General features: G+C 40.4%; 1 protein-coding gene and 2 long non-coding RNA genes across 3 annotated transcripts; 2 read left to right on the top strand and 1 right to left on the bottom strand.

Moving 5' to 3' along the window:
* Window positions 1-6,195: 6,195 nt before the first annotated feature.
* HOXA13 (homeobox A13) lies at window positions 6,196-9,184 on the bottom strand. Its single transcript, XM_006138398.4, has 2 exons — window positions 8,356-9,184; window positions 6,196-7,628 (listed from the first exon to the last, which is right to left on the bottom strand). The coding sequence occupies exons 1-2, from the start codon at window positions 9,026-9,028 to the stop codon at window positions 7,384-7,386; spliced, it is 918 nt and encodes a 305-aa protein (XP_006138460.1). The 5' UTR covers window positions 9,029-9,184; the 3' UTR covers window positions 6,196-7,383.
* Window positions 9,185-9,234: 50 nt separating this feature from the next.
* Window positions 9,235-16,847, top strand: LOC142827314 (uncharacterized). Its single transcript, XR_012901983.1, has 3 exons — window positions 9,235-9,346; window positions 14,336-14,576; window positions 15,725-16,847. It is a non-coding gene; the product is annotated as an uncharacterized LOC142827314 (long non-coding RNA).
* Window positions 16,848-20,716: 3,869 nt separating this feature from the next.
* LOC142827312 (uncharacterized) lies at window positions 20,717-25,002 on the top strand. The gene is made up of 2 exons (XR_012901979.1): window positions 20,717-20,852; window positions 24,733-25,002. It is a non-coding gene; the product is annotated as an uncharacterized LOC142827312 (long non-coding RNA).
* Window positions 25,003-25,272: the final 270 nt, after the last annotated feature.

Here is a 25,272-nt window from a genome sequence, read left to right as displayed (position 1 = left end):
GTTCCGACTTACCCCAGCGTCCGAGATCTTCGTGCCTTTTCCAAGCATCAAAGAGTAGAGACCAACAATTAGAATCCCGCGCCTCGCTTGAGGAAACTCCAGACACCAAGTCAGCAGTGTTTGTTTGTTTGTTTGTTTTCCCCTAGACCTACAATATACCTGGTCCACAAACTATTTCTTCTGGCAGTCTCCACGGTTTTAATCTCACTCAGACCCTCTTAGGTTCATAAACTTTCTCATAGACCTCAAAACAGCCTATTTGGAAAACGCGCCGACATAACATTCTATTTCTTTTCTCAGCCCTGCTTAAAATGTCCTGCTGAAATGATAATACAACAGGGTGATTGCAATAGACCAAGTGCGGTATAATTCCATCGATTCCTGTCGAACTAGAGGAAAAGTCCAAGAGTTTTAGATCAGTGGACACCCTGACATTCCTCCCCAATACACCGTGGGTCACGGAACAGTAATGACCGTGGATTGTGCGTTGTAGGACTTGACCTTTACTACGTAGAGGAGGGCGCTTTCTTTCACGCTGCAGAGGGAGTGGGGGAAGGGAAGATGCTCTCTTTGGGGATCTTTAATCAGAAATCAGATCTAGGCGCTGCAAAGAGCACTGCATCTCAGCACGCTGGATTTTCACTGCGGCGTTTTCGCAGAGCATTAATGGATATTTGCATTCCATAGCTGCAATTAATGAGTCAAATCCATACATCGGAGGCAATCAGCAAGGAGAAAAGGACGCCACCAAGAAAACAAGCAACAATAGACTAAAACACTCAAGCCAAACCTACACTTTCCGGGAACTGTTCTGTCAGATAATAATTGTAATGTCAGCAAAACCGGCCTCAAGTGCAAAGAATCAGCAAGGTCCGTAGTATAATGTTGGGAAAGAGAATGACTATCCTTCGTAGTTTTCAACGCTTTAACCACCAGAAAATTAACAAGGACACCTCATCAAATCTTCATTACAATATTTTAAGCAAATTTACATGTTATGAATGGCTACGAACTGTCTTTGTATAGAATCTTTATATTAAATCCTGTTTTGATTTCATTACTAAAGCTACCTACCTGTGTATTATCTTTAACACACAGCAACATTTTGTAAACTTAAATTTGTGGTATGTGGCCTAAATACGTAACGTTTGTTCAGACATAAAAATTAAAGTCACTTGCTTCGAAGCATAGCCTAATTTTATATCCCAATAATTACAACTTTAAGCACAGCGACTGTTTTCTTTCAAAATGATTTCGTAGAAATCCAGTAATTTTAAACGGAAATAGTTTTAAGAAAGAGGAAAAAGATGTAGTTTTGCCATTAAACTAATTCCTTTTAGGAAATATGCTGCTGTCAAGTTTTATTTCCCATTGCAAACCACCTTTGTTAATGCCAGAAGTTAAAGGCGGAGATAGATTAAATACCATCTTATTCTCTTGCCGTGGAAAAAATACAAAACATTTGTTTTACTCTTCCGTCCTCATCAAATATCATAAAACATTTCCAGTGTATGGGAATTCTAAATCCAAAGTTCTAAGCACGTCAGGCATTAGAAGATTATAAATCAACATATTCAGACACTTGGAATTAAGGGTTATGCTGCCGAATCCTGCAGGAATTACAAAGTATAGGCTTCGCTAATCTTTTTATCTTTAATTATGTTTTGCATTTTTCATTGAGACAGAAATATTATCTTGGCATTACTGTTTCCATAAATGCTCAAATATATATGGCATTAGCTTACCTTCATCGTTATTTTTCTATATACAGCATCTTCCAGAGGCCTGGGAACGAAATTAAAAATATCTAGGTGTCTTTTATTTGTTTTGAGTTAAAAATTAAAATAATAATGAGAACTCTTCCAGAATATTTTCGTTTATTTTTAAATATATGCAAATAAAATGCTGAATATGTATAACACTATAAAACATTATAGACACAGTAACTCTAACCACTCCCCCCTCCATTTTAATATGTCCCTAACAATGTTGGGAATATAAATAATGTTTTTCTCAGACCCATGCGTACGAGAGTACTTTGTGGAATAATGTATCGCGTTTGTTAATTATTTTCGTTGGTGATATATTTACCCATAAAACACGTATTATGGACATATTTTAGAACATTGCGTCAGATTGGTTAGACGGGAATATGTAATACAACAGCAATTTGTACTTGAAAATGTGTATGCCAACAGTTTGCGGAAGGTAAATTAAAATAATAAATAACATACATGCACATACATATATGTATATATGTGTGTGTTTATGTATGTAAAAGGAAGATAGATAGATAGATAGATAGATAGATAGATAGATAGATAGATAGATAGATAGATAGATAAAAAAAAAGCAAACGACCATATGTTCTACAGTTAAAAAGAAGAAAATGTAATTCTCGAAGTATCTTAAAATCATGCCATTAACCGATACCTCTTCATGTTTGGGGTCAGATTATTCCATAAATAAGTAAGTGACAGCCAATTTTCCTCTTCCTACATTTCATAGCGCGGTCCATTTTAAAGACTTCTTCAATTAATAAATCAAGTTGCACCGCTCATTCTTAATGTGTTATTAAATAATTTGGTGCATCGACGAGTAAAACAATCAGCCACCGATTATGTTAAATGCCTATATGAAGCCAGTTATTGGCTCAATTTTGCAAACCTCAACGCAAGTGAATAATTTTGCTCGAGTGAATAATCGCAGCAAGATCAACAGAACTCACATGACTAATATAATTAACGTAATTTAACTTCCCGCTGTATGGTTTGTATAGTCGGGGGCCTAAATCAGGAGGTGGATTGCTGGAAAACTGAAGGACAGTAACGTGCCTTAAAAAAAGAAGCGCGTTCTGTATTGCTAAACGTTCTTTCTGTGATAACAATTGAAGGCCCCATCCTTCGATTTTTTGCTGTTGGTGCATTCCCATTAACGCAACAGGATTACACAAGAACTAGACCCTGCTTTGAATTATTGTCATATGTCCGCACCTTGGTCCTAATCCCGCTTCTGCTGAAGTCAACGGGATTCTTCTATATAGTTAAACGGGAGCCGGAGAGCGACCTTTATTTGTCAGGAAAGAGGGCCTTATCCCATTTCCTTTGAAGGCAGTGGGAACTTGCCATGAATTTCAATGAGAGCAGGGTCGGGTCCAAAATGTTATGGGAAGCATCACAATTGCAATTGCACACTTTTTACACTATTGACTATGTAAACTGTGAAAATATGTAGAATATAACTCCAGTAAAATCGAGTTGCAGCGCAGGAATTCTTAGTAGATTTAGCTGGTAGGCAATCAGTCTGAATAAAATCTTCATTCATTTGTTGTAATAAAGAGTTACTAGACATTATTTTAAAGTGATATTATTAAACCTGTTCACATTTTTAAACGCAACGAGCAGGCTCGTGGCACCTTGGAGACTAACCAAAATATATATCACGAGTTTTCGTGGGCAAAGCCCACTTCATCAGATGAGCTGAGTGGAGAAAAAAACTTTTTAAAAGATTAAACACATTTTTAAACGATTACACTTGGGTAATTTGTAACTGCAATTGCTTTTGGAAGAGTTTGCTAAACTATATATATTAATATAATATGGTTAGGTGCAAATTATATGCAACTTAAATTGCGCAATACACATATAAATTATACGCAATTTGGAGTATGTTGTGTATATAAATAAATAGAAATACACATACAGAGTACGTGCAAATGTAAAGAGGTGTGCCTGTACTTGTGTTTCTTCAGTCAAACTAACAATTATAACGAAACGGAGAAAATGTGCAGACACGTTTTGCGTCTATGCCAATATATATATTCTGGATTCGACAAATTGAGTGTCTAAGCTAACATTTCTGATAACTGAAAATATGTATGAAAGCAATAAAAAAACACAAACGGCTAACTATATGTAGTGAATAATGAGCGCATCTGAGTATATATACATATAGTTTACTATATAGCTAGTTACAGACATATAGTTACCTTTCCTCTACTACATTCATATATGTTTTCAGTAAGCAAAAGTGTTAGTTACGACACTGAATATGTCGAATTCAGAATTGTAACTAATTCTAGTGTACAGTACAGTGGGCGCTTTTACATTTCCTTTTACTGCAGCTTTGAATGCTACAAAAACAAATTAAAGAGTATGACTCAACTCAGCCTTACGGTGAGATTCTGCTCTCAGCTACCTCCAGTGCAAATTTGGAGAGCTTCTGTGAAAGCAAGTGGGCTTACTGAAGAAATACTTCAGTGGAACGGAGCAGAAGTGGGCCTGCAGTCAGATGTTCCCCTGCAGAATGCAATGATGTACCGGTCTGAGCACCCTCTTGCTTAGCGCAAGCGTTCCACGGTTAATTAGGAAAACGCATACAGTATCATCTGTTTGATGCGTCAGTAGATGTCTGTTCTCCGCTACCCCTGTACCCATCAACGGACACCCTCTCCTGCAGCTCTTAGGCAAAACTCACATGGCATCAGTGAGGCTGTCGAATATCCCCGGAAGAGCCCAATGCAACAAGATGTGCAACCCTCCAAGTTCAGTCGGGGTTGAGGGAAAGTCTCAGAAGATGCTTGGAACGTTGCACAGTTTGCGTCTGTGCTTCCGAACGAATGGGTCACAATCGCAGTGTAATTTGCAACTGTTCGACAGCCTCAGTCATTCCATCCGCACACACTCCAAACGAACCTCTTCGATACTTTGCAGGGGTAGGTTCTTCTTTTCGGCCCCGTGCTCCAGTCAGAACAGTTTCACTTATTTTCTTGTATACCTTTTTTCCCCCAAAATAGAGCCAATATAAGTCGTTGCATTTGAAATACTGTATGGTTTTATTTTCGATGATTTTCTTAGCCATCCAGTGAAATGTAGTTAAAATTTTTGGTATTTACTTTTTACTGAGTGAAATGTAAAAGTGACTGACATTCGAAGAGCTACAAATGGCGGTAATAAGTACTATCGCTGTTACTGGGTTGTTGCGTGATTTCGCCTTACATCATTTTTAAAAATATAAAAATTAATTTCCCTCACACACTGCATGAAACCTGCGGGCAAAGTCAAAATAAAATGCTGTAAGCTTTCTACACAGGCTTGAGTTCTTAGAAAGTCAGCTGGCATTCTGAAATATTAAAACGCATTATGTGAAATCTCGCAGACATAAGAAGTTCCTGGAAAACAGACATTTCTTCCCTGCATACTTATCCCAGGATTGCATTAAAGTCAGACTTGTAGATCTCAGCTCCAGAAAGGCCTCTATTTTGACCCATGAAGGGATAGATTCCTTTGAATTTCTGAACTTGTAATCCTAGAAGTCTATAGTTAGTATGGTATACGATACTTTTATTTGCCGTAAAAGTTTTCCAATAATTCTAATTAGGGTAGCAGACCACCTTAGAAGACAGGAAAAAAGTCATTGAAGACAATTTCTTCGCGTATCACAAGTCTTGTCAACTGTTAAAGACATTTACAAGATTAAAAGGCTGCTGTGCAGCTTTTTAACAGAAATTACGGTCTTCTAGACTGAGAATATCTGAAAACTGATTTTCCCGGTCGTTCAGTTTATAATATTGCTCGAAAATATAATTATGAAGTAAAATATCATATATCATTTTATATGTTTTACTTTCTATCTGACACATGTCCCATCCGGACAAAAAGAAGTAAGAATGGTAATACAAGGGCCAAGTGACCAGCCTTCCATTACAGCTCTCTAGCTACAAAGACGAATTGGAAACGCGAGGTGGCGCCCTTGATCTACTAATCCTAGAGACGACTATTCATGAGCTGTCAAAAGTCAAGGTCACAAATTGTCTTTTTTCGTCAAGGTCAAGGTTTAAGGCCTTCCTAGTCCTGTCACTTCAACAAATACCAAAACCTTCCCGCGTAGACATATCCAGCCCTAGCAATAAACCTTAAATACTGCAATCTCTGCATTTGCAGGTCTTCTAACAACTGTTTCTCATTTTCATTCGGGGCTCCGGCATTACACTGATATCATCCCCCCTCCTCCCAAAATACCTGACACTTTAACCTGACTGAAACATTTATAGTTTAGTCAAGAGTCCCATCCCCAGCTAAATAATTTACTGGGAAAATATTAACCATTTAGGTAATTGAAGAGAACGTTATTACAAGACAGATATATTATTTTCACGAAATGCACGTAAAATATGAAAAAAATAAAGAGCATTTCAAGTTTTGTTACAGTGACTATTTTATTAACAGTATTAATGATACTAGGTCTATCTACACGTCTTGGGTTTTCATTTTCAGTAGAAATATAAAAATAAGGGTGCACAAATACATTTTCACAGTGCGCTGATTTTTTTTTTATTATTTACAAGATAGCATCTTATAGTGAATAAAAACAAAAATAACGTGCTGGTTGAAATAACTGTTTGGATTTAAAAGGTGCTGTAAAATGAAATCCCTAAACTTTTTAATGCCGCCTCAGAACATACAATAAACAAGGTAAATAACTAATTACGTAGAGCTCAAAATAGAGAAGGTAGAAATAAAAATATTTCTGGGAACACAAAATATATTTTCAGTTTGGAATTCTCCTAGATTTTTTTTTCCAGAAGGGGTCTTTTTTATTATAACAAAATTCCAACATTCACGTATTTGTATCCACCCAAAAGATAAACACTTTGAATTAACTTGGATTTACATATTTAATAATTCTTGAAGACCATGTGAGATTTAATATATGGATGGGTCTTTTAGAAAATATCTGTCATGCCGTCTGCAGAATGCCAAGAAATCAGCTATTTAAAAAAATAACTCAAAAAAAGCAATTTTCAGAGAAGTATGTTTTTCTATCTCCAATAGTTTGCATTGTTTTTAATTTGCTCTACAGAGCTTCCATCCTTGCTGATGCCTCTGAAATTCTTATTCAGAACCTTCTTTTCATGCATACAATGCAGTTCTTTAACATACAGTAATTGTATATTTTCACTGTGATTTACCTGAGCAATAATTCAACATGCAGTTTGAATTGCAATGGAGGAAAACATACGTTTATATCGAACTTCTTATTTGAACCAGCCTTCAGATTATAACCATTAATAGTGTTCTAGAATACTAAAGTCACAGAAATACTTACAAGATTTTCAGTAAAATGTGCATCTTAAACTGAAACAGAGCATTTGAGAACTGGGCATTTGGGCTCTATAGTTTATCATTTAAACTGGTCTGGATTTCGAGAGTACAGTCCTAACCATTTCCTACAGTAATATTTTTAAATGTTATAATTCCCAAGATACAGATCTCTTGTTATGAAATAAGAGGTTCATTGTCTTTTTTAATTATTATTATTTATTTTAATCTGGACAAAAATAGTTTTGAAACCTCTGGGCTGCTGCTTCTCCATTTTAATCCATTAACTGGTAGTCTTCAATTTGTTGATAACTTTTTTCTCTTTGACCCTCCTGTTTTGGAACCAGATTGTAACCTGTCTCTCTGACAGATTTGTAGTTGCCGATATCCGTCTTCGTTTGTCCTTGGTAATGAATTTATTTGTAGCATATTCTCTTTCGAGTTCTTTTAATTGAACCTTTGTATAAGGCACTCGTTTCTTTCTTCCCCGTCTGTACGAGCTAGCATCTGAGGGGTGCGACACGACGTCTGGAACAGAAAAACCATGGATGTAGGCATTATACAATTAGTACTGATTAGGACACCGTCAAATTGCACAAAGGTTAAAGCTACAGCGAACTTTTACTCTACCAAGTTCAACAGGCTTACATTGGCCATGAAGCTACCCTTAATAATATGGGGGGGGGGGTTGTAGCAAACTGCACTAAACTGAAAAGGCTTCATTCTCTCTCTCTCTCTCTCTTTCTCTCTCTCTCTCTCACACACACACACACACACACACCCTGAAGGAAACATTCAATAATTTATGGCAATAATTTATGAAGTGTGCAAGCTGCACTATTTATGAAAACAGCTTGATAAGCGTGAATGCTTAATATACCTCTCTCTCTCTCTCTCTCTCTCTCTCTCTTTTGCAGATTTTTCAGCTATTTCCATTTCTAAAATGCAGTTCATAACTCAAGTGGGCATACCTGGCATTCTGGAGTAAAGTTACACCTGGCCAGAGTACTACCCCCAGAGCGAGTAGAAGTGTCTGTGTGTGAGGGGGTGGGGCAGGAAAGGCAGAGGGGTGAGTTTTAAGGGTCGCGCGAATGTTGCAAAAACTAGAGCACCACCAGCACCCAAGGAAACGCAGCAGCAGCCAACGCAACAGCGCGAGCACAGCCCCCCTACTCCTCGGAGGAGCTCTAAGGCTAACAGTGGCGATAGTAAACCAGATTAGTGCAGGAGGACCCAAGTCATGCAGGTGCATTACCCGGCAGAGTGGATTTCCAGAGGTGGGGTGGCTGGGTTTGCTCTTTGGGGCAGTACACTTGCCCATTCCACCCACTGGTGATTGCCCAGGGCTGGTAACTCTCCATGGGGAGCAAGGGCTCATGCCTGGGCTCTCCGGGACCTCCAATCGTGGGCACCACCGGCATATCCAAATAACTCGGCACGGGCTGGTAGGGGCCAGCGGCGTAGCCCGGGTAGAAAGCCAGCTCCTTAGCCCGGGAGGTGAACTCTTCGCCCGAGACCGAGGTGTCCATATATTTGTCCGCAAAAGTGGAGCCGGGCTGCGCGCAGGACTTGATGGCGTTGTGGTGGGTCATGCGGCAGGGGTAGTAGCCGCTGCCAAAGTAGCCGTAGGGCAGGGCGGCCCCGGAGGAGCTCTGCACGGCCGCCGAGCACGGGCTGCACTGTTTGACAGCTGGCTCAGCCATGCCAGAGGCTGGCGCCTCGCTCGACGTGTAGGCAGCCGTGCTGGGGGCGGCCAGGGATGCAGGATGAGCCATCAGATTCCGGCACTGGTTGGCCGCCGCCGCCGCCGCGAAGTTGCTGCCTGCATGAAACCCGTCCATGTTCTTATTGATCTCCTCCAGGCTGTTGTCGTAGAGGAACATGACGGGCTCGATCCAGCGGGGATGGAGGAGCACGGAGGCTGTCATAGCCCGATCAGCATTGAGACTAGTGGCTCTTTTTTAAAAGCCCCAAAGACTGAAAAAAGAGATACTAAATCTCCGAGACTTGACCAGAGCTGACGCGCCAGTGTCGCGCCAGGCGAGAGCCCATTGGCCCGCCCGGACCCACGTGATATGCAAAGCAGCTGATAAACATCTGAGGAATAAAATGAAGATAATTAAATAATGTAATAATCGCGCAGGGGCTGGAATTCCAGCAGCGGACGGCACAGACCCAGGGCTGCCCCTTTCCACTCACAAGTGTGCAGGAGCGGGGGGGAATAAAAGGTTTGCAAAGAAGAACAGGTATTTCCCCTCCTCCCCTCCCCCCCAGGCGTGATTTTCCCCCAGTCCAGTCTGTGAAATAATTTCAGCATGATCTCCGTGCTATTTGCAATATCACTGAAATTCAAATCCCTCTGCATTTCAACTGTTATTTGCCGATCGATCCGCTGGTGGGGTGGTTTTTTTTTTTTTTAATCTATCAGTCCCTCACCTTAAATTCATACAGGTGTTGCCTAAAGCGACCGTGACATAGTATTGATTTTTAATTCTTCAAAAGAAAATGTGTTAACGTTCCTTCGCATTATCACCAGAATAGGTGAAATATTTTAAGAAAATGATTTTCTTTCTGCCCGTTTAAATTGGCTTGAACAGAGGCGGCGTTTCATTCATTTGATTCTCTTTATTTTTGTTAAAAAAAAAAAGCATAAGAAGTAGGATTAGAACAAATGGGTCAAGAAATACAGATGCTCCATCATGGGTTTTGAGACAGAAACGGTTAACCAGCTCTTAGTATTAACCTAAGTATATTATTTATTATTTTAATCATAAATTGCGGCCTACAATTCTAATTGAATCTTCTCTGACTGTAAGATATTACCGAGGATTATATTATGTGCATGACTGTCCTCAGTTATTTTTGTTGGAAAAAGTTGCTATGCTAAAGTCTATTTTTGTCGTATCAATTTAGTAATGCTTGGAAAAGGAATTGTGCTTTCTTTTTAATGAAAAACGCATTAATTTAAAAAAATAACAAAACAACCAGTGGGGCATTTTAATAAACACTGTTAATGCTAATACAATTTTTCACTGTATTTGCACATAACTGTACAGTAAATGTTAATACATAAAGCCTTTTAGTCGAACTGTTATTCAGTGGATGACCTAGGCATAAATATGCAGTTGAATTAAATGTAACGCATTAATTCCAAAATAATGTGTCTCGACTGTACTTATATGGACAAAAACAAGAAAGATACTCAGATTGAAAGCTAATTTTTTAGCTGCATGGTTCATTGTTGTATGTCTGACGCCGCGATCTATTATTAACTAGCTATTGACGTTACTGCATTGTTTTCAGTGCCTTACTACGAGCATAGCGTTATAAGATAGGTATCGTTTGGGGGCTGCCTTTTCCGTGAACACTGCAAAGAACAGATTTGCTAGCTAGTTTAACTATCACTTTGTTGATTATCTGTTTTCAAAGACAGACACAGAGAGGTATGTATGGAAGGGCATGGAATAGTATGTCACACATGTGATTGTTGTCATTTGCTACTTATTTAATAATATTTCTCTCCATTGTGGCCACTATATAGTTCTCGTTTTATTTCCTATGATCTTTTCCGCATTCCTTTTGATGACCAAGTGCAAATATTTATCTCCAGCATTTTTTCCCCTTTCTTTCAGGCTTCAATTTTGAAACCTGTGGCGTCCCCAAAAAGCTGCTTAGCTGGCATTACTGGTGTAGATTTGTTTTCCCTGGTTTATTTCTCTCGTTCTTAAAAACGCATTGCAACGGGGGAAAACAATAAACCCCAGCTATATGGGCAGTGCTGTTTTACATACGGGTTAGACACGGCTAGAGGCCAAGGTCAAGTTGAAAGTTGTAGTCTAGCCAATGTGAGAACTGTCATTCAAAGCTTGAAGACCCTGTCTGATTTGTTAAAAAGGAGCAGCCAAGAGAACAGTAATCCCTCTAGCTATCCTCTCACTTGTGCCCCCCTCCCTTCTTTTACTCAGCTTTAAAGCTTTTTCCGCCTATCTGCCTCTGGTTTTCAAGTCTCTTCCTACAGTTCTAGAGAAGCCATGTGAAACTGTAGCTTTGAGACGGGATGCAAACTGTACAAGAAGGGTGGGGGCATCCGGTATGCTGTTTTTGTTTACCCTCTTGGCTTTGTTCCAACTCCCTGTGCAAAGGGGAGAAGGGAGATTAAATTAAAATGATCACACACACACAATTTGTAGGCTGGAATTGGGGGCATGCGTGCATATTTCTGCTGATCAACCCAGTGTTATATTTGCCCTATCTCTTATTTCCACCAAAGTCATATTTAATAGGACCCATCCTTTCCCCCTCAAAATCGTCATAATAGCATCTTAACCGAAATAACTATGGACTACAAAGGAACTTTCCTGTTTGTTCTGGTTACCTTGATTGTTTTGCTAGCACTCAAGTTTAACGGACTATGGGCATTGAGAAAGTAGGAAGATGTCAGCAATTTCCAGCTACATTTTTAAACCCCTTGCATTCTCATCCTATAAGAACAGAATTCCTTTTTGATTTAATGAGTACCTTCAACTAAACAGTAGAACTAACTCTGTAGTTTGAGGTCTGCCAGATATCGAGCAGAACCAATGGTATTCGAAAATAAGGAACTTTGTCATGAACAGTGGGTTAGGGTTAGTGAATTATTTGAATTTACTTCCCGATGTACAAACTATTCTCTAACTCTAACTGAACACCTTTGGAATCCCAAAACAAAGTATTAACTAATTCCGCCAGAGACTATTCAATCATTACTTTAGTCAGTTGGTTTAATTTGACAATGTTCCACAGAATTATTTATTAGAAAAGCAATACGATCATTTAAATGCACCTATATATTCAACGGAGAGAGACTAGTGAAAAGCTTCTGCAAATGTGTTGTCCCTTTGACATTAGGCAAGGTCAGAAATATACCAACAAGTGATAAAGCATCAGCTTTTTCTTGAAACGTCATGGCGAACCTCCACAGTGCTTTATAATATTGGAAAGAAATAAATCTGTTAACCAGGTTTCCTATGAAAGGAGTATTAATTCCACTGGTTTTTGTTTGTTTGTTTGTTTGTTTGTTTTTTTGATCGGAGGTATATTCATCTAGTAAATGAACACGCTGCCTCATCTTTCAAGGCAACCGTATTTCATCTTGTATCGAATACGCCGTGAAGATCCTCCTCGCTCCTCAGTTACACCGGAGTAACTCGGGATTAAGTCCACCAAGATGTACATTAAAGCGGGATTTGGCCATTGTAATTTGCCACGGGCACGTCCTACATTTTTCACGCAGCCAACACTTTCACCGAAGTGCAGGATTTTGGCCTTACACCAAAAATAATTAATAAGCTGTAAATATATTGCTATGATGGAAATATGGTCACGGTTTTTTTCACCCTCACAGCTTCTCTTGAAATCACACATTTAGTACTTTCAACTAAATGCCATGTTTTGCGAAGAGAGAATTTATAGGTACAGAATTCCTAGAAACCTAATGGAGAAGGGCTTCCTTAGAAGGGGTTCTTTGTGTGGTAGCACACACACACACACATCAACAGTACCGCAGGTACACCCACTTACAAATAATTTTATTTCTTATAACATAATAAAATCCAAAGAATCGCTCCATAAACAATCCAAAACTCTAGGTATTAAACGGAAACCCAATCCTATTTTCCCACCCTTTTAATAGAGCTAATTAATAATCTGAAGGGAAAACGTGGGTGTTAACTCCAAACATAGGTTAGTCACAGTTAAATCTTTCTAAACAAGTTAAAAGAACTTTGTGGGTGTAGGACGATGTTAGTAACTAAGATTAGTCTCCATGTCTAAGAGCAAGGGATCCCGGAAGATTGAAGAATAAATGATAGTAGGATCAGATCTTTAATCGAATTTGATTTTAATGAGCAAATGAAATTTACCTGTCATTACATTAATTTGAAGACGGGCTGTCAACGCTGGCTTCTTCCATAATTTCATCGCATCAAGTATTAAGATAAACATTGCTCGGTTCGCTTTAAAGACACTTTGGATTTCAGGATATTCATGTGTTTCTAATGTAACTAAGCAGCTTTACGAGCAGCATTTGCAGGACATCTTAACTCTCTCCCTCCCACTGTGTTCTGAGGCGTTAAGATAATTGCAAAATAAGAAGAAATGTGTAAAAGAGCATGCAAAACTTCCTAAAAACTCTTAACATATTAATAAATAAAGATGCATTTCCTTTCAATATGAAGATAAAACTCCCTAGGAATGAGTTAAATATTTGTATAGCTATACCCGTCCAGTCATGCTTTAAACTACCGCATCAGATAAATAAGGTACACTCAAACCGAGTGTAACCATTTTCTTTCATCCACAATGTTGGATATTGTTTCACATGCAATATTTATTAACATTAGTGATCAGAAGCATCATCTTTCTCTGAGTTTTTTTATGCCAAACGGAGACATACTGGAAAACATGTTGGGAATATAATTCAAAAAGAGGCTGGAGTGACCCAACAGGTTTTGTTTATGTGAATGCCAAGTTCCTTATTGTCATTTTCTCATTGTTCTGTAAAGTTTTTTCCCCGCCATGCACGTCGCTCCAGAGAGATCCGGATTATTTCTCGTTGATATTTGATGGATTAAGTCTTTTGAGATTAATGGAAAGCATTTTATTAAACTGTAGTAGAAATACTTTGATAAACAGAAGCATACGTGTGAAAACTTTCCGTAAGCAGTCGTTTGGACTGATGGTATGCAATGATACAGTCCCACCTACAGTTTCAATTAATTTTGCCTTGCCATGTAAGGTATGGAAGATTCCTCCATAACCAGTTCAGCCCGTTTCCACGAGGAAAACAATAAAAAAGTAAATCATGGTAAAGATGTCAGACCGTGTAGGGCGGAAGTGGATAGTCGTTTTATCAGGTCAATTACATGCTTCTGTGGAAAAAGTTCCACTCTGAACAAGTATTAAGAGCAGATAGCAATAGATTAATCAAGTGCTAATGTCTTCTAGAACTGGGCTAGCGGTTGACTTTCATAATCTAGTGGTTGGGAGTAAATCACTTTATATCTTATCTACTAAATGGTCACAAATTTGAAAAACAAAATAAAAGCAGGGTGTACTGAGCCCCAGTTGCTTATATTTTCCACTTCTGCTGGGCGCTTGTATTAATTGCTACCACATGATTACATACTACATGGTTACTGATTACAATTAAACTTATCCCGCAAGCTTTCTCCTAAGTAGTTCTTCCTTCGTTGCAGGCCCACTGTGCCATTTACAAAAGAACGAGAAGAGGTGTTTGAATGTAAAGACCTGAAGCGTGCAGGAGAAATATTTATCACAAGAGCCTTTATCGCCATAACTATTCCTTTAATAGTTTGCCCTTTCAATAACTTGCTATGACATTAACCGGACTGGATTTTCCCTGCCTGGAGGAGAAGCAATTTCTTTACTTGTTGGCGCTAACCGTGAAACCAAATCTTTCCCTATGAAAACACCGAGGTAATTATAGGCAAGAAGGCTGGATGCGGGGAAGGGGGAAAAGACACCATCCATTAAATATTGGACATCTTTGCCTTTATCGCGAGCCAGGCGTTCGAGCGTATTTTCCTAATGGACTTGTTTCTTCTCTCTTCAGCGGTGACTTTAGCGGTCAAAATGTTAAGCTGGCGGACACACTTTACCTATCATTTCCGCACTATCCTGAACCTGAACTCCTTTTCTTTCCTTGCTGGAACTCTGGCTAGATTATATAGTGCAGAGGGGCTGGGATAAGTAAAACGCGCCTTCAAAGACATAGGGACCACTAAACGGAAGGGAATGAAAAGTGTCTGAGTCCCCTCACAAAGCGATCGGTACAAGCTACCCGATCCAATAGGCGATCGTCTATGTTGCTATGACCACGTGGAATCCAGTGAAGCCGGTACGTTTTACTGAAGGCTCTGACATTGGCAGGAGAGTCACAGCGTTTCTGTTTTGTGGTAGGCAAGCGCAGGATGGAGTAATAGTCCCATCATGAAAGTCTGCCCTCAAACAATCTGAGTCTATATGTAGCCTTTGATATGGCGAGCGTGGTTGCTTCATTTATGGATCCAATAAACTACACGCTGTATTGTCACAATGCCTATGACTAGAAAGTGCATCATATTGATGAGGAATAGCTCCTGAATTTCATGCTCTTGAAAGAAGCGCCAGATTGTCTATGGCCTTTCTCGCGTTTAAGTCAATGGGAATGTTGCCCTTTAATGGCCCCCAGGGTCCCTTGTGCTCTCGAGCTCACTGGATTCAAAACCGAGTGAAATCAGTGAGCTAAAACCTTGAATGTATCGTGTTGGCAAAGCTTCTATTGAAATCACGGCGTGTAGGATTTGGCCCAAGGGGGCAGTGTTTGCAGACCTGAGGGCAGCAACTGGGCCCATTATTTCGGACTGCTCTCTCTCTCTCTCTCTCTCTCTCTCTCCCGGTCATTCTTTGTATTTCTGAGTGGGGGCCCGTCCGTAGAAATACACTAGGTGGCTACTATGTTTCAACAAGGAGAATTGCTTGTAGATACACCTGCATCGTATTAAGGTGCACTGGATTTTCGGAGCACCTGTGCCTATTACCTGTCGCGTGGTTGATTGCAAGTGTCACATTTTGTCCTATTTCAGGTGTCAGCGATCGGTTCTCTTATAGGACTCTTTCCAGCTTTGCGATTTGCTGTTGACTGCCTGGAGCGCCCTGTTTCCTTCCTCCAGTTCATAGCGTTTCCTGAACACTCAGGTCTGATGAAAATCTAAGATTGTCATAAACATTTCTGATGTTCAATTTATTTGGTTGCATCCAATAGCAAGAAGCACAGAGTATCAATATGATAAATTGTATGAATTTGCAGAGTACACAGAGATGTACAAAATATGTATCCACAATAAAAGACTCCCCCCCCCCCAAAAAAAGGAAACGTAACATCCAGTTGGCATTAAATGTGTTGCTTACATCCTTGCCGTGGTTGGTTTTTACAACGGGTCCTTTTCGGATGATATTTGCAATTTGACTCATTAAATACATTTATTTTCAACAAAGAGATTTATTTAAGTCTGGTGTTTTTAATTAGCAAATTGAAGAGGTTTTGCATAGGAAGGCACTGCTATAGCCGGCGTCTAAATGGTTACATTAACCATACATTTCTAATCTGTGAGCGGCTGGGGTGTAATATTACGCTACACGTGAACATGATCCTACAAAAATAACGAAGGAAGATGGCTTCAAAAGTGCTATGACCTTATCTGCACAATCTTATTGTCATTCTCGGGGCAAATAGGTTACAGAAAAAACATTGGTATCTTCTTACAGATTTTGAGTATCCTCGTTTATTGTTCGGAATGCTTCAGAATCAAATTAAATTAAACCAAGATATTAATCCGCACATTAGAATTAGTTTTGTGTTTCACTTATTTACCAAATTGTATTATACTTGATCAGTATACTCATAGAACTAGTGGAACAAGAAAAGGCCCTACATTAACGTATTGGGCGGTATTTTGCAGGTTAGGTTCATACACCACGAGCCATGCAGCAAAGCTATGTTCAATTTAAATGCACGTACTAATATATTTATGTTCGCAGTGTAGTACGATGTTAAATACATGTCCTAAATGAAAAGTTTTGAACGTAAAATAATACCAGACAAGTTCATAATATGTAATGGCATGCATTTCTGAATGTATACTTTACTCTCTTTTACATTTTATTTTTCCCATAGTTTACTGTATTTAGGTCTACTTTATTACATGAGAAAATGCATCCCTCTCTTGGTGGCTATTTACTCTGTATTTTGGAGAGATGAATGGAGGTAGCTTCTTAGGCTACATTTGAAGATCCTAAGCGTCAATAAATAAACACAATCAGAACTTCACTAACAAGCAAAATATGACAACGTTCATTTTGTTTCCTCTTCCTATACATTACTTACTGCTTTACTTGTCTTAATTTGTATGCACTTTGCAGGAGGGACCTTCTCTTCACACTTTGGGACGCCTCCAGATTGGGGCCTGTTAGTACTATCATATAATTAAAAACCTACCTGCAGTAGGCCCGATCCTGGGCTCACTAAACCAAATGCAAAGCACCCATTGACTACAGCAGGAGAAAGGATGAGTCACAGATGTAAATGGCTTTAGGCCAGCAAAAGTAGTAATTGCTGGGGTTGATCTGGCACACAAGAATCTCTAGCTACACCAGAGATGTCAGACCACAGAGTCTTCTCACATGGTGAGAAGGGAGTTGCAGGTCTAAGCTAAGGTACTCGTACTAGGAGGAAAATTCAGACTGGGCTTTTAGTTTAACTGCTCAAAGTACTATTTGGTGGGACTTAGAAAGGAAGTGTTTCTATGCTGGCATTTCACTCACCTCTTCTTAATAGCCCATGCCCCATGTAAACTAAGGAAAGCCTACCCACTAAGGGTTAGCCCGCTTTTAAATGCACTCAGTAATTCTTTAACCCGGATACCTAAACGTAGGGAATTCCACAGTCACCATGCACATAACTAAAGGCTCCCTTCCTGCAGATTTAACTACGGTTGTGTTAGTGGCTGAATATCCGCCACTTATTTCTTACTGTGAAGTAGCTATTTGGGGCCTGCTAGTAATTACCTGCTTTCATCCACTTGAAAAAAGTCATATTTCTTTAACATTTTTGGGGTAGAAGGTGGTGTTATGTCAGGGCACATGTCATCGCCTGGCGCAAGGGTAATTCGATGTAACCTAAAGTAACGACCCGCGTGTCACACTACATGAGACATTTAAATGCTGATCTGCCGGAGCCAAGAGTTATGTTTAATTGTCGCTACTAAGTAGCTGCTCGTGCTATTCTCGAGGCACTCAATAGCCAAGCCTGTTGATGCAATATCCATGAAAAGTGCAATGGACCTGCGAATAGCATGTCCGAAACCCGTTTGGATGCAGAGAATATGTTTACACTTTTCCCCGAGTGGTCCGTGTCAGCCACAAGCAAATCAACAATGTTACCAAATAAAACTGGCTACATTGCCATGGGAAGACAGGACAGGCGATCAGCACCAGGAACACATGACCTATTAAAGAACAGAATGTATAACATCCTGACTGTTGAGTTTCGAACATTGCAGTCTATGCAATAAAACCCCGGGAAGTCTTACCCTCCCGCTCCCCCCCCCAAAAGTAACAATCGATCTATCTCAGTGGATGAAGGCATAATCTAGCATGTCAGTATCACTTTGCATGGCGTGGATCTAACACTGTAAATATCCGGCAAATAAAAGAAAGTTGACTTCGTTGTCCAATGTATTGTAGCGGGGAGAAGAAAAAATATGATCTCCCTCCCCCCCGGTATCTCAGACGTGTCTAAAGGAGAGGTCAGCAGTTTGTATGGAAATTATGCTGAGGTCCCGCCACCCATCAGTCACGACTTATTTAACCTTTGGTCGATCCTTTCTGTACTATGGAAGGACTTAAGAGTCACAAGGAAAGACAAATTGTATTTGACACATTTGTTGGGAAAGGGATACTGAGTAAGTTGGTGTGTATGGGGAAGGGGGGAGATTTTAAAAAATGGAAGCAAGATCTGGCCTTAAAGGAGTATGTAGCTTGGAGGACTAACATAGCAAAGATGAACGACCACAAGCATAAGGTGCTGGGAACCATTAAATCCAATAGCAATCAATTATCAAGAATGCTGTGTCAATTTGATTGAAAATTTCAAATTCTGCTTGCTATATGTAGTGTCTAGATGCACACCAGCGCAGACATCTTACTAGAATCTACAAAAATCCTGTTATAAAAAGTCATAAAAGGCCGTCTAAAAATTCTGTGCATGGAAAATGTTCACAGTTGGGTTGAAGGAGTTGAGGACTAGCAGTGCTGTTTGCTGGGGCCGCAGTATTTGACAGAAACACTGAGAATTTTCTCAATGAACAAAATATAATTTATGACCAATTTTTTTTAATTCAAAAGTCGGGTGCCTAAACTGAAATCTCCTAATTCGGTCTGCGGATACGTGAATACAAATGATCTGACGTCCGAGGTGTTGATACACCGGTCTGAAGTCTTTAGGAACTGCAGATACTCAGCATCTTTAAAAGCAGGTGGTTTTTATTTGGGTCACGGTGGATTTAGGAGCCGAACTTTTGGCCCCCAGGTTTGCACACGTTCGCCTTCGGACCAAGCCAATTGCTAAACCGAGCAACAGGGGAGGAGAGAGGTTCTGCAAAAGAGGTTGAGGATAGGGCCACTAATGGAAGAAGTGGCATGGCAGATCACAGGAGTGTATTTGTGGGAAGAACTTTTGCATCCTCTCGTCGGCATCCCCCGAAAAGCCTGGGCAGGCGGAGCCGACTGTCTGGAGATAGGCTGTCGCCGAGACACATTAACAGAGGCTAAGTAAGAGATGGCCGTGACCTGAGTTCCATAGGGCATAAATAGACTAAGACACAAAACGAGCACGGAGAGTAGGCAAATAAACCACCTAGCAGAATGACCAGTCCTACACACGCCGGGGCTGGGAGAACTCCCGTGGGTCTGCGAACAGACACAGGACTCGGGCCCCTTTTGGGTTGCCCGAGTTTCCGCAAATCCCAAGGTGATGCTAACCTCGGTTGCAGCGGGTATCCCGCACCTTAGCGCCACGGGCATCCCGTCTTACTTCTGCAGCTCCCCCTACACACCAGCATACCCGAACCCCTCGGTTGTGTGCCCAGGAAATGGAAAGATCTGTAGGGTCCGATATGGACCGCAAAGCTCACGTATAATGAATGGCCCAAGGGTAATTCAGAAAACTCCCAAGTACGTCTCCCGGCTCGCTAAGACAAAATAGGAACCAAAATGCTTCTGTCTACCAAAACCCAGCTGCACATTAAGACTCAACGCTGTGCAGGCTCCTGGGTGCGCGTGTGACTTCGCTAGACACAGTGCCACGCTGCGGGGCCGTTGTTACAAACAAATCACACGTATTGCAAATGCAAAAACACAGATCTAGATGCGAGGGGCAATTTGTCTTCCCGAATTTAGAACTGCGGCGAGAAAGAGGGCGATCATCGGCAGCCTGGCAAATGGAGCTTCCCCCTGGAATCCGGATCACCAGTCACTGTCCTCTTGAACTTGACCAGGGGGAAGGTTTGGTCTTGACACCTCTAGGGGGCTGTGCTGCCTTTGTCTGGCACCTGAGCCTTCCAATCGTGGGAAAGGGGGAGAAGAAATCCAGGGGACACGTTGGGCTTTGCCTGTCGGCTGATGACAGGAACTGCGACTTCCCAGAGACTCCACTTCGTAGGGTGGCTCAGTTAAGGCAAATCCCAACTCATCCGCACAGAAAGGAAATGGCCGGGAGACTCGTGCGGAGGAGAAGGAAGGGGTGGAAGTTGTGCGTCCGAAATTCCTGGGCAAGATCATTGCTGTCTGATGGCTCAACCTGAGCTGCAGTTGCAAGCCATTCCCACTAGATGTCTTACCAGTTAATGATAATTGAAGGGCTCTGTCCTCCGAGTTGCCACAGAAAGTCCGATTCTCCGGACTCTTTGAAGCCTCCTATCCTGTTTTGAAAGTAAACTCTGTTCGTATTTTACGTTACACCCCCCCTTTTTTTTTCTTTGAAGAGAATTGTGCAGCTCAGACCTAGACTAAAACCCGGATTTCTCCGCAGACAGTGTACGGCTTCGAGCAATTGGAATCATTCGATTCACTTTGATATGTTTCAAAAAACCTAGTGAAGCTGTCCACACCCCTCGGATTAAACTTTAATCGTCTGAAGTCAAGGACGCGCGGGTGGTAAATGAGTTTACTTTGACATTTCTACTTTAGAGCAATATATGGTACAAGGTTCATGTTAGCGAGACATGCTGTGCTCTTTTAAAGCTTTTAAAGAGCAAGTCTGTTCTTACCAACAGAGATTATGTATAAGGGCTATTGCTACCTTAAAGCATAAAGAGACTCAAGAAATTGATTCTAGTGAATTATATTACATATATACAGACACCCAATATAGTTCTGAATGTTTTGTTCGCTGTTAAATTCTCGCTTTCGGGATAGATATAAAAAACACTGAAACTTATGAGTTGTGTAATGACAGAGATTGGTATATAGAAAAGTATATAAACATGACATCGATCTATAGATATATAAAGTTAATTTCAAAGTATCTCATTAAAATTCCTTTATTTAAAATTTGTTTTTCTTTATTTTTGACACTGAAGAATTCTCTCTCGTCAATGTGTTTGTGAAAGCAAATAATATGAGATCACAAAATATGTTGTATTAATAATGAAAATTTTTTTTAAAGTAAGCACATTCAAGAGAAATATGCTACCATGTACTGGTTATGTTGCTAACACGTGGTTTTAAATGAGACATTTTCTGGTTAACAAGGGAGTGAACTCTGTGCATGGCTTTACTACCAATCAGCTCTCTGTTCATTTTGCCGTTGGTCATTTGAAAAGCCTTGTCTTCTTTTTTTCTTATCGATTTTGGAGTTTTAGATACCGACCATAGGATTAAGCATAGAAAAGTCTTATCTCCATTCCTATCTCTCATCGTTGTCTTGTCTCCTGCCCCCAGTTTGTCTCCATCTGGGCTTTACAGCCTCTCTGAAAAATACACCCGAAAAGCAGCGTTACATACATTGTTAGGAACACCAGGCGCGGGGGTTGGTTTCGTTTGATAGTTTTACAAAGCCAGGCTCGGGATAATCAGCTCCCAAGTTCATGTACTGCGTCTCAGACCTCCTATAAGCAATGCTTTCCACCAAGAGAGAGGCGTAAAGGTCCCTTTCTCAGGGCTGCAGAATGCCTCGCTCCTGTTAAAAACTATGACAAAAGTCTAATTGATTTCAGTAGGGTGGAATATCAGGCCTTTCTGAAGTTTATGACAGAGAAGAATAAACCTGCACTTATCACTCCTAGCGTGAGACGGAAGATATTTCGGGACAAAATTACTGATTGACTTTTCAAACGCATTACGTTGCTCTTATAAACAAAAGTCCAGGAAACAAATATAAAAGAAGTATATTTACATACATGGCTATGCTGCCACCAGTAATCAAGGGGGAATTTAAAGTAAAAACCTCCACCTCGACTTCCTCCCTTCCCATTTATGATAGGTGTAATATAGATAAACAACGATGCTGTAATTTCTATTGGGAGATGTAGCTGAGTTAAAATATTACTTATGATCGCTGAGAACGGTACCCAGCAGGCAGAAAGTGACAATTTATTCTGTGCATTTTCAAAATAATTTCCTGAAAATCCGGTTATTTCTTTGCTCAGAGTGTCTGCTTTTTGCAATTATGACTCCAGGATGCTTTGTGCTTGAAAATACGTTAGTTGTTCTATACACAGACATTGGGTCTTTTTTTCTTGTGAAACTCCCTTTTAAAAATGAATCTGGAACTAATTAACTCGTACTGTTGAGAACGCTCTGTTGCTTATACTGTAAAGGTGTCCTTGCACCTTTACAAGACGTTGTAGAAGACTAACTCAACAAATTGAAACTATTATACAGCAGCGCTAGCAATTCACATACAGGTTACATTTCAGGTTTATGGATCTAGGTTTTGATGCCTTTAACAGTCTTGTGATAGAAATGTAGCCGTGTTAGTCTGGGGTAGCTGACGCAAAATGCAGGACAATGTAGCACTTTAAAGACTAACAAGATGGTTTATTAGATGATGAGCTTTCGTGGGCCAGACCCACTTCCTCAGATCAAATATTTGATCTGAGGAAGTGGGTCTGGCCCACGAAAGCTCATCATCTAATAAACCATCTTGTTAGTCTTTAAAGTGCTACATTGTCCTGCATTTTGCTTTAACAGTCTTGTGATTTTTGCCCGGTACGTTACTGAATCTGCAAGAAAGGGAGACACTTCAGTGGTTGTATATGCAGTGTCTTTAGTAGCAGGAATGTCACACAGTATGGTCAGATGGCAGCAAATGGGCATGGGTGGAGGTTTTGAAAAGGAGCGAACTGAGACAACAAAAATACTGTTTGCTGCAAAGAGAAATCTGAGCTTGTAGCATGGCTGATTATATACCAAGAGAAAACCCCCGCGTCTGCCTTGGAAAAAAGCAAATAACTAGGAGGGGACGGGTCAAAACTAGAGATGGGAAGAACTATAGATGTCTTGCAACAGAATAGCGGGCAAGCAATTGTATTAGAGACACCGCTCATAGGGAAAGACCATTGCACTGGAGGGTGGGATAATGTACAGTCGGTGCTTGTAGTAGGTGGAAATTGCCAACTCCTCGTCAATTGGGCACAGCATAAGCCCAGAGTATCCGTGTGCGGGCGGGTGTCCTGCAGAATTTCTCATCTCAGAAGCAAATGCTTCAGCATGAGACTCAGTCCATCCCACCTCGGATGTATGGTGCCTGCCTTCTGCCATCCAGTTCCCCGCTAGGGCTGCAATGTAGATCTCACACAATTTCCTGCCTACGCGGAATAAAGCAAAGCACACTCGACTGTGTCGGCTTCTTCCACTGGTCTTAAGCCGTCAGCATTTACTTGAGAGTTGCGTTCATTTAGAAATGACTAGCACTCACCCACTCGCACAAATGCTTAATTCACTACGAGACTGGAATAAGCCCCAGGATGTGGGTTGCTCTAGGAACGCGGGTTTGTACTGAGGACACAATCACGCCATTATTTATTTTTAAAATGTTGACACTACACATACAGAGGCCACTGCAAATGAACAATTCCGTCGTCTGTAGGGATTGCTCGAACCCACAGAAGAATCGATACCAGCCCATAGCATCTAGATGCCAGGCCTGGAACTCCATGAAGCAGGCGAAGTGTAACTATATCACTTTGTACTACGGGACATTGTTTTTCTGCAAGACGGTTTTCTTTTAAAAAGAACAATTTCTAAACCACATTGTAGAATGAGGCCATTTTTGGAAGGTCAGTGGATATAATCCAAGTGCTTTTATAGGTTTTTAAACATGAGTAAAAGACAGCCCCGTTTACTTTGAAGGAAATGTGTCTGTAAATTTCTTTACATAAATCATCAGAGAAAATAACTGCGCGAACACATACACCCCTCCCCACATATCTCTTTTTAAATACGGTTTTAAGCGTTTAAGGCAAGTGTCTATTATAAGTTTATTTTATAATAAGGGGTCTGATTTGTTCACTTGAGATGTTATCTGGTACCAGCTTGTGATTATGCCTCTGAAATTATTGGGGTTAAATACGTGTCCTTTACCCGCCAAAAATTCCCGCTAACCAAGTGAAAGAGGGTCAAATTTTGCCTTTAGAGACAATGTTACAAATGTTTCGTTTGCACCGAGAGAAGCTTTTGACCCTATGACTGATCCACCTGAGAAGATATGTGTGTTTATGGGTTGCAATAAGGAACTGAACCCACGACGAATTAATCAGGCCTCTTACAGGTAGACACTTTTTAAAAAGCTAGGTATGAGAGAATCTGAGGGTGAATCTACTTATTCGGGCGTTTAAGTCCCTCTTGCACTTACAGCAATGTAATTCTGCAGTAGCGCCTCTGACTTCATATTCGTGAATTCGATTTACACCGGTGAGACAGAGGATGATTTGACTCTCCAGATGAGGAGCCAAAGTCAGCTTTCATGAAGACATAGTTAAAGAAATATCTAGTTAAAGAATATCTAACAAACAACTCTTCGTTTTGTCCTAAGGGTCTTGTCATTTATCAAATAATCCACAACAATGACAGAAAGAAAGAAAGAAAGAAAGAAAGAAAGAAAGAAAGAAAGAAAGAAAGAAAGAAAGAAAGAAAGAAAGAAAGAAAGAAAGAAAATCGAGCATATTCACCAAAGCATGTGCTTTACTCCTGTCAGCAGTATGACAAACTAAATGTGTGATAAATGTAGAGACTAATGGGGTTCTGTGGCATGTGTCGGTCACCTATTGCAATAAAACGAAGGCTCTACGCTTTCTCCTTCTGAAATGAGCGGAGTTTTGCAATTGGTTTAAACCTAAGCCAGAGCGGGCTATCTATATAAATATATACTTCTGCGCCGAGCAACTGCTTTTCTAAATAATACAATCAAGGCACCTAGAGTTCTTGAACTTGTGTTTTCCAGTAACACACTAGACAGTGGAAAAATCAGCAATTATCCCCCCCCCCCCCGAAGCGAACCTACCCCTCTAGATGTCAGTGAGATTTGACGATTCTTCCTGCTCTGATTCAAGCTAATTAGAATCTTTGTTGAAAT

Source organism: Pelodiscus sinensis, chromosome 2, assembly GCF_049634645.1.
Source record: "Pelodiscus sinensis isolate JC-2024 chromosome 2, ASM4963464v1, whole genome shotgun sequence".
NCBI classification, from domain to species: Eukaryota; Metazoa; Chordata; order Testudines; family Trionychidae; genus Pelodiscus; species Pelodiscus sinensis.
The sequence above is the reverse complement of the archived record's forward strand: the minus strand, read 5'-3'. Positions and strand labels throughout refer to the sequence as shown.

What these genes read in the sequence shown, in the direction of transcription:
- HOXA13 (XM_006138398.4), bottom strand. Translation starts at nt 9,028, where the DNA reads ATGACAGCCTCCGTGCTCCTCCATCCCCGCTGGATCGAGCCCGTCATG. An exon ending in CTGGAAATCCACTCTGCCGG is followed by an intron (nt 7,629 to 8,355) that starts GTAATGCACCTG and finishes TTTCTGTTCCAG; the next exon opens with ACGTCGTGTCGCACCCCTCA.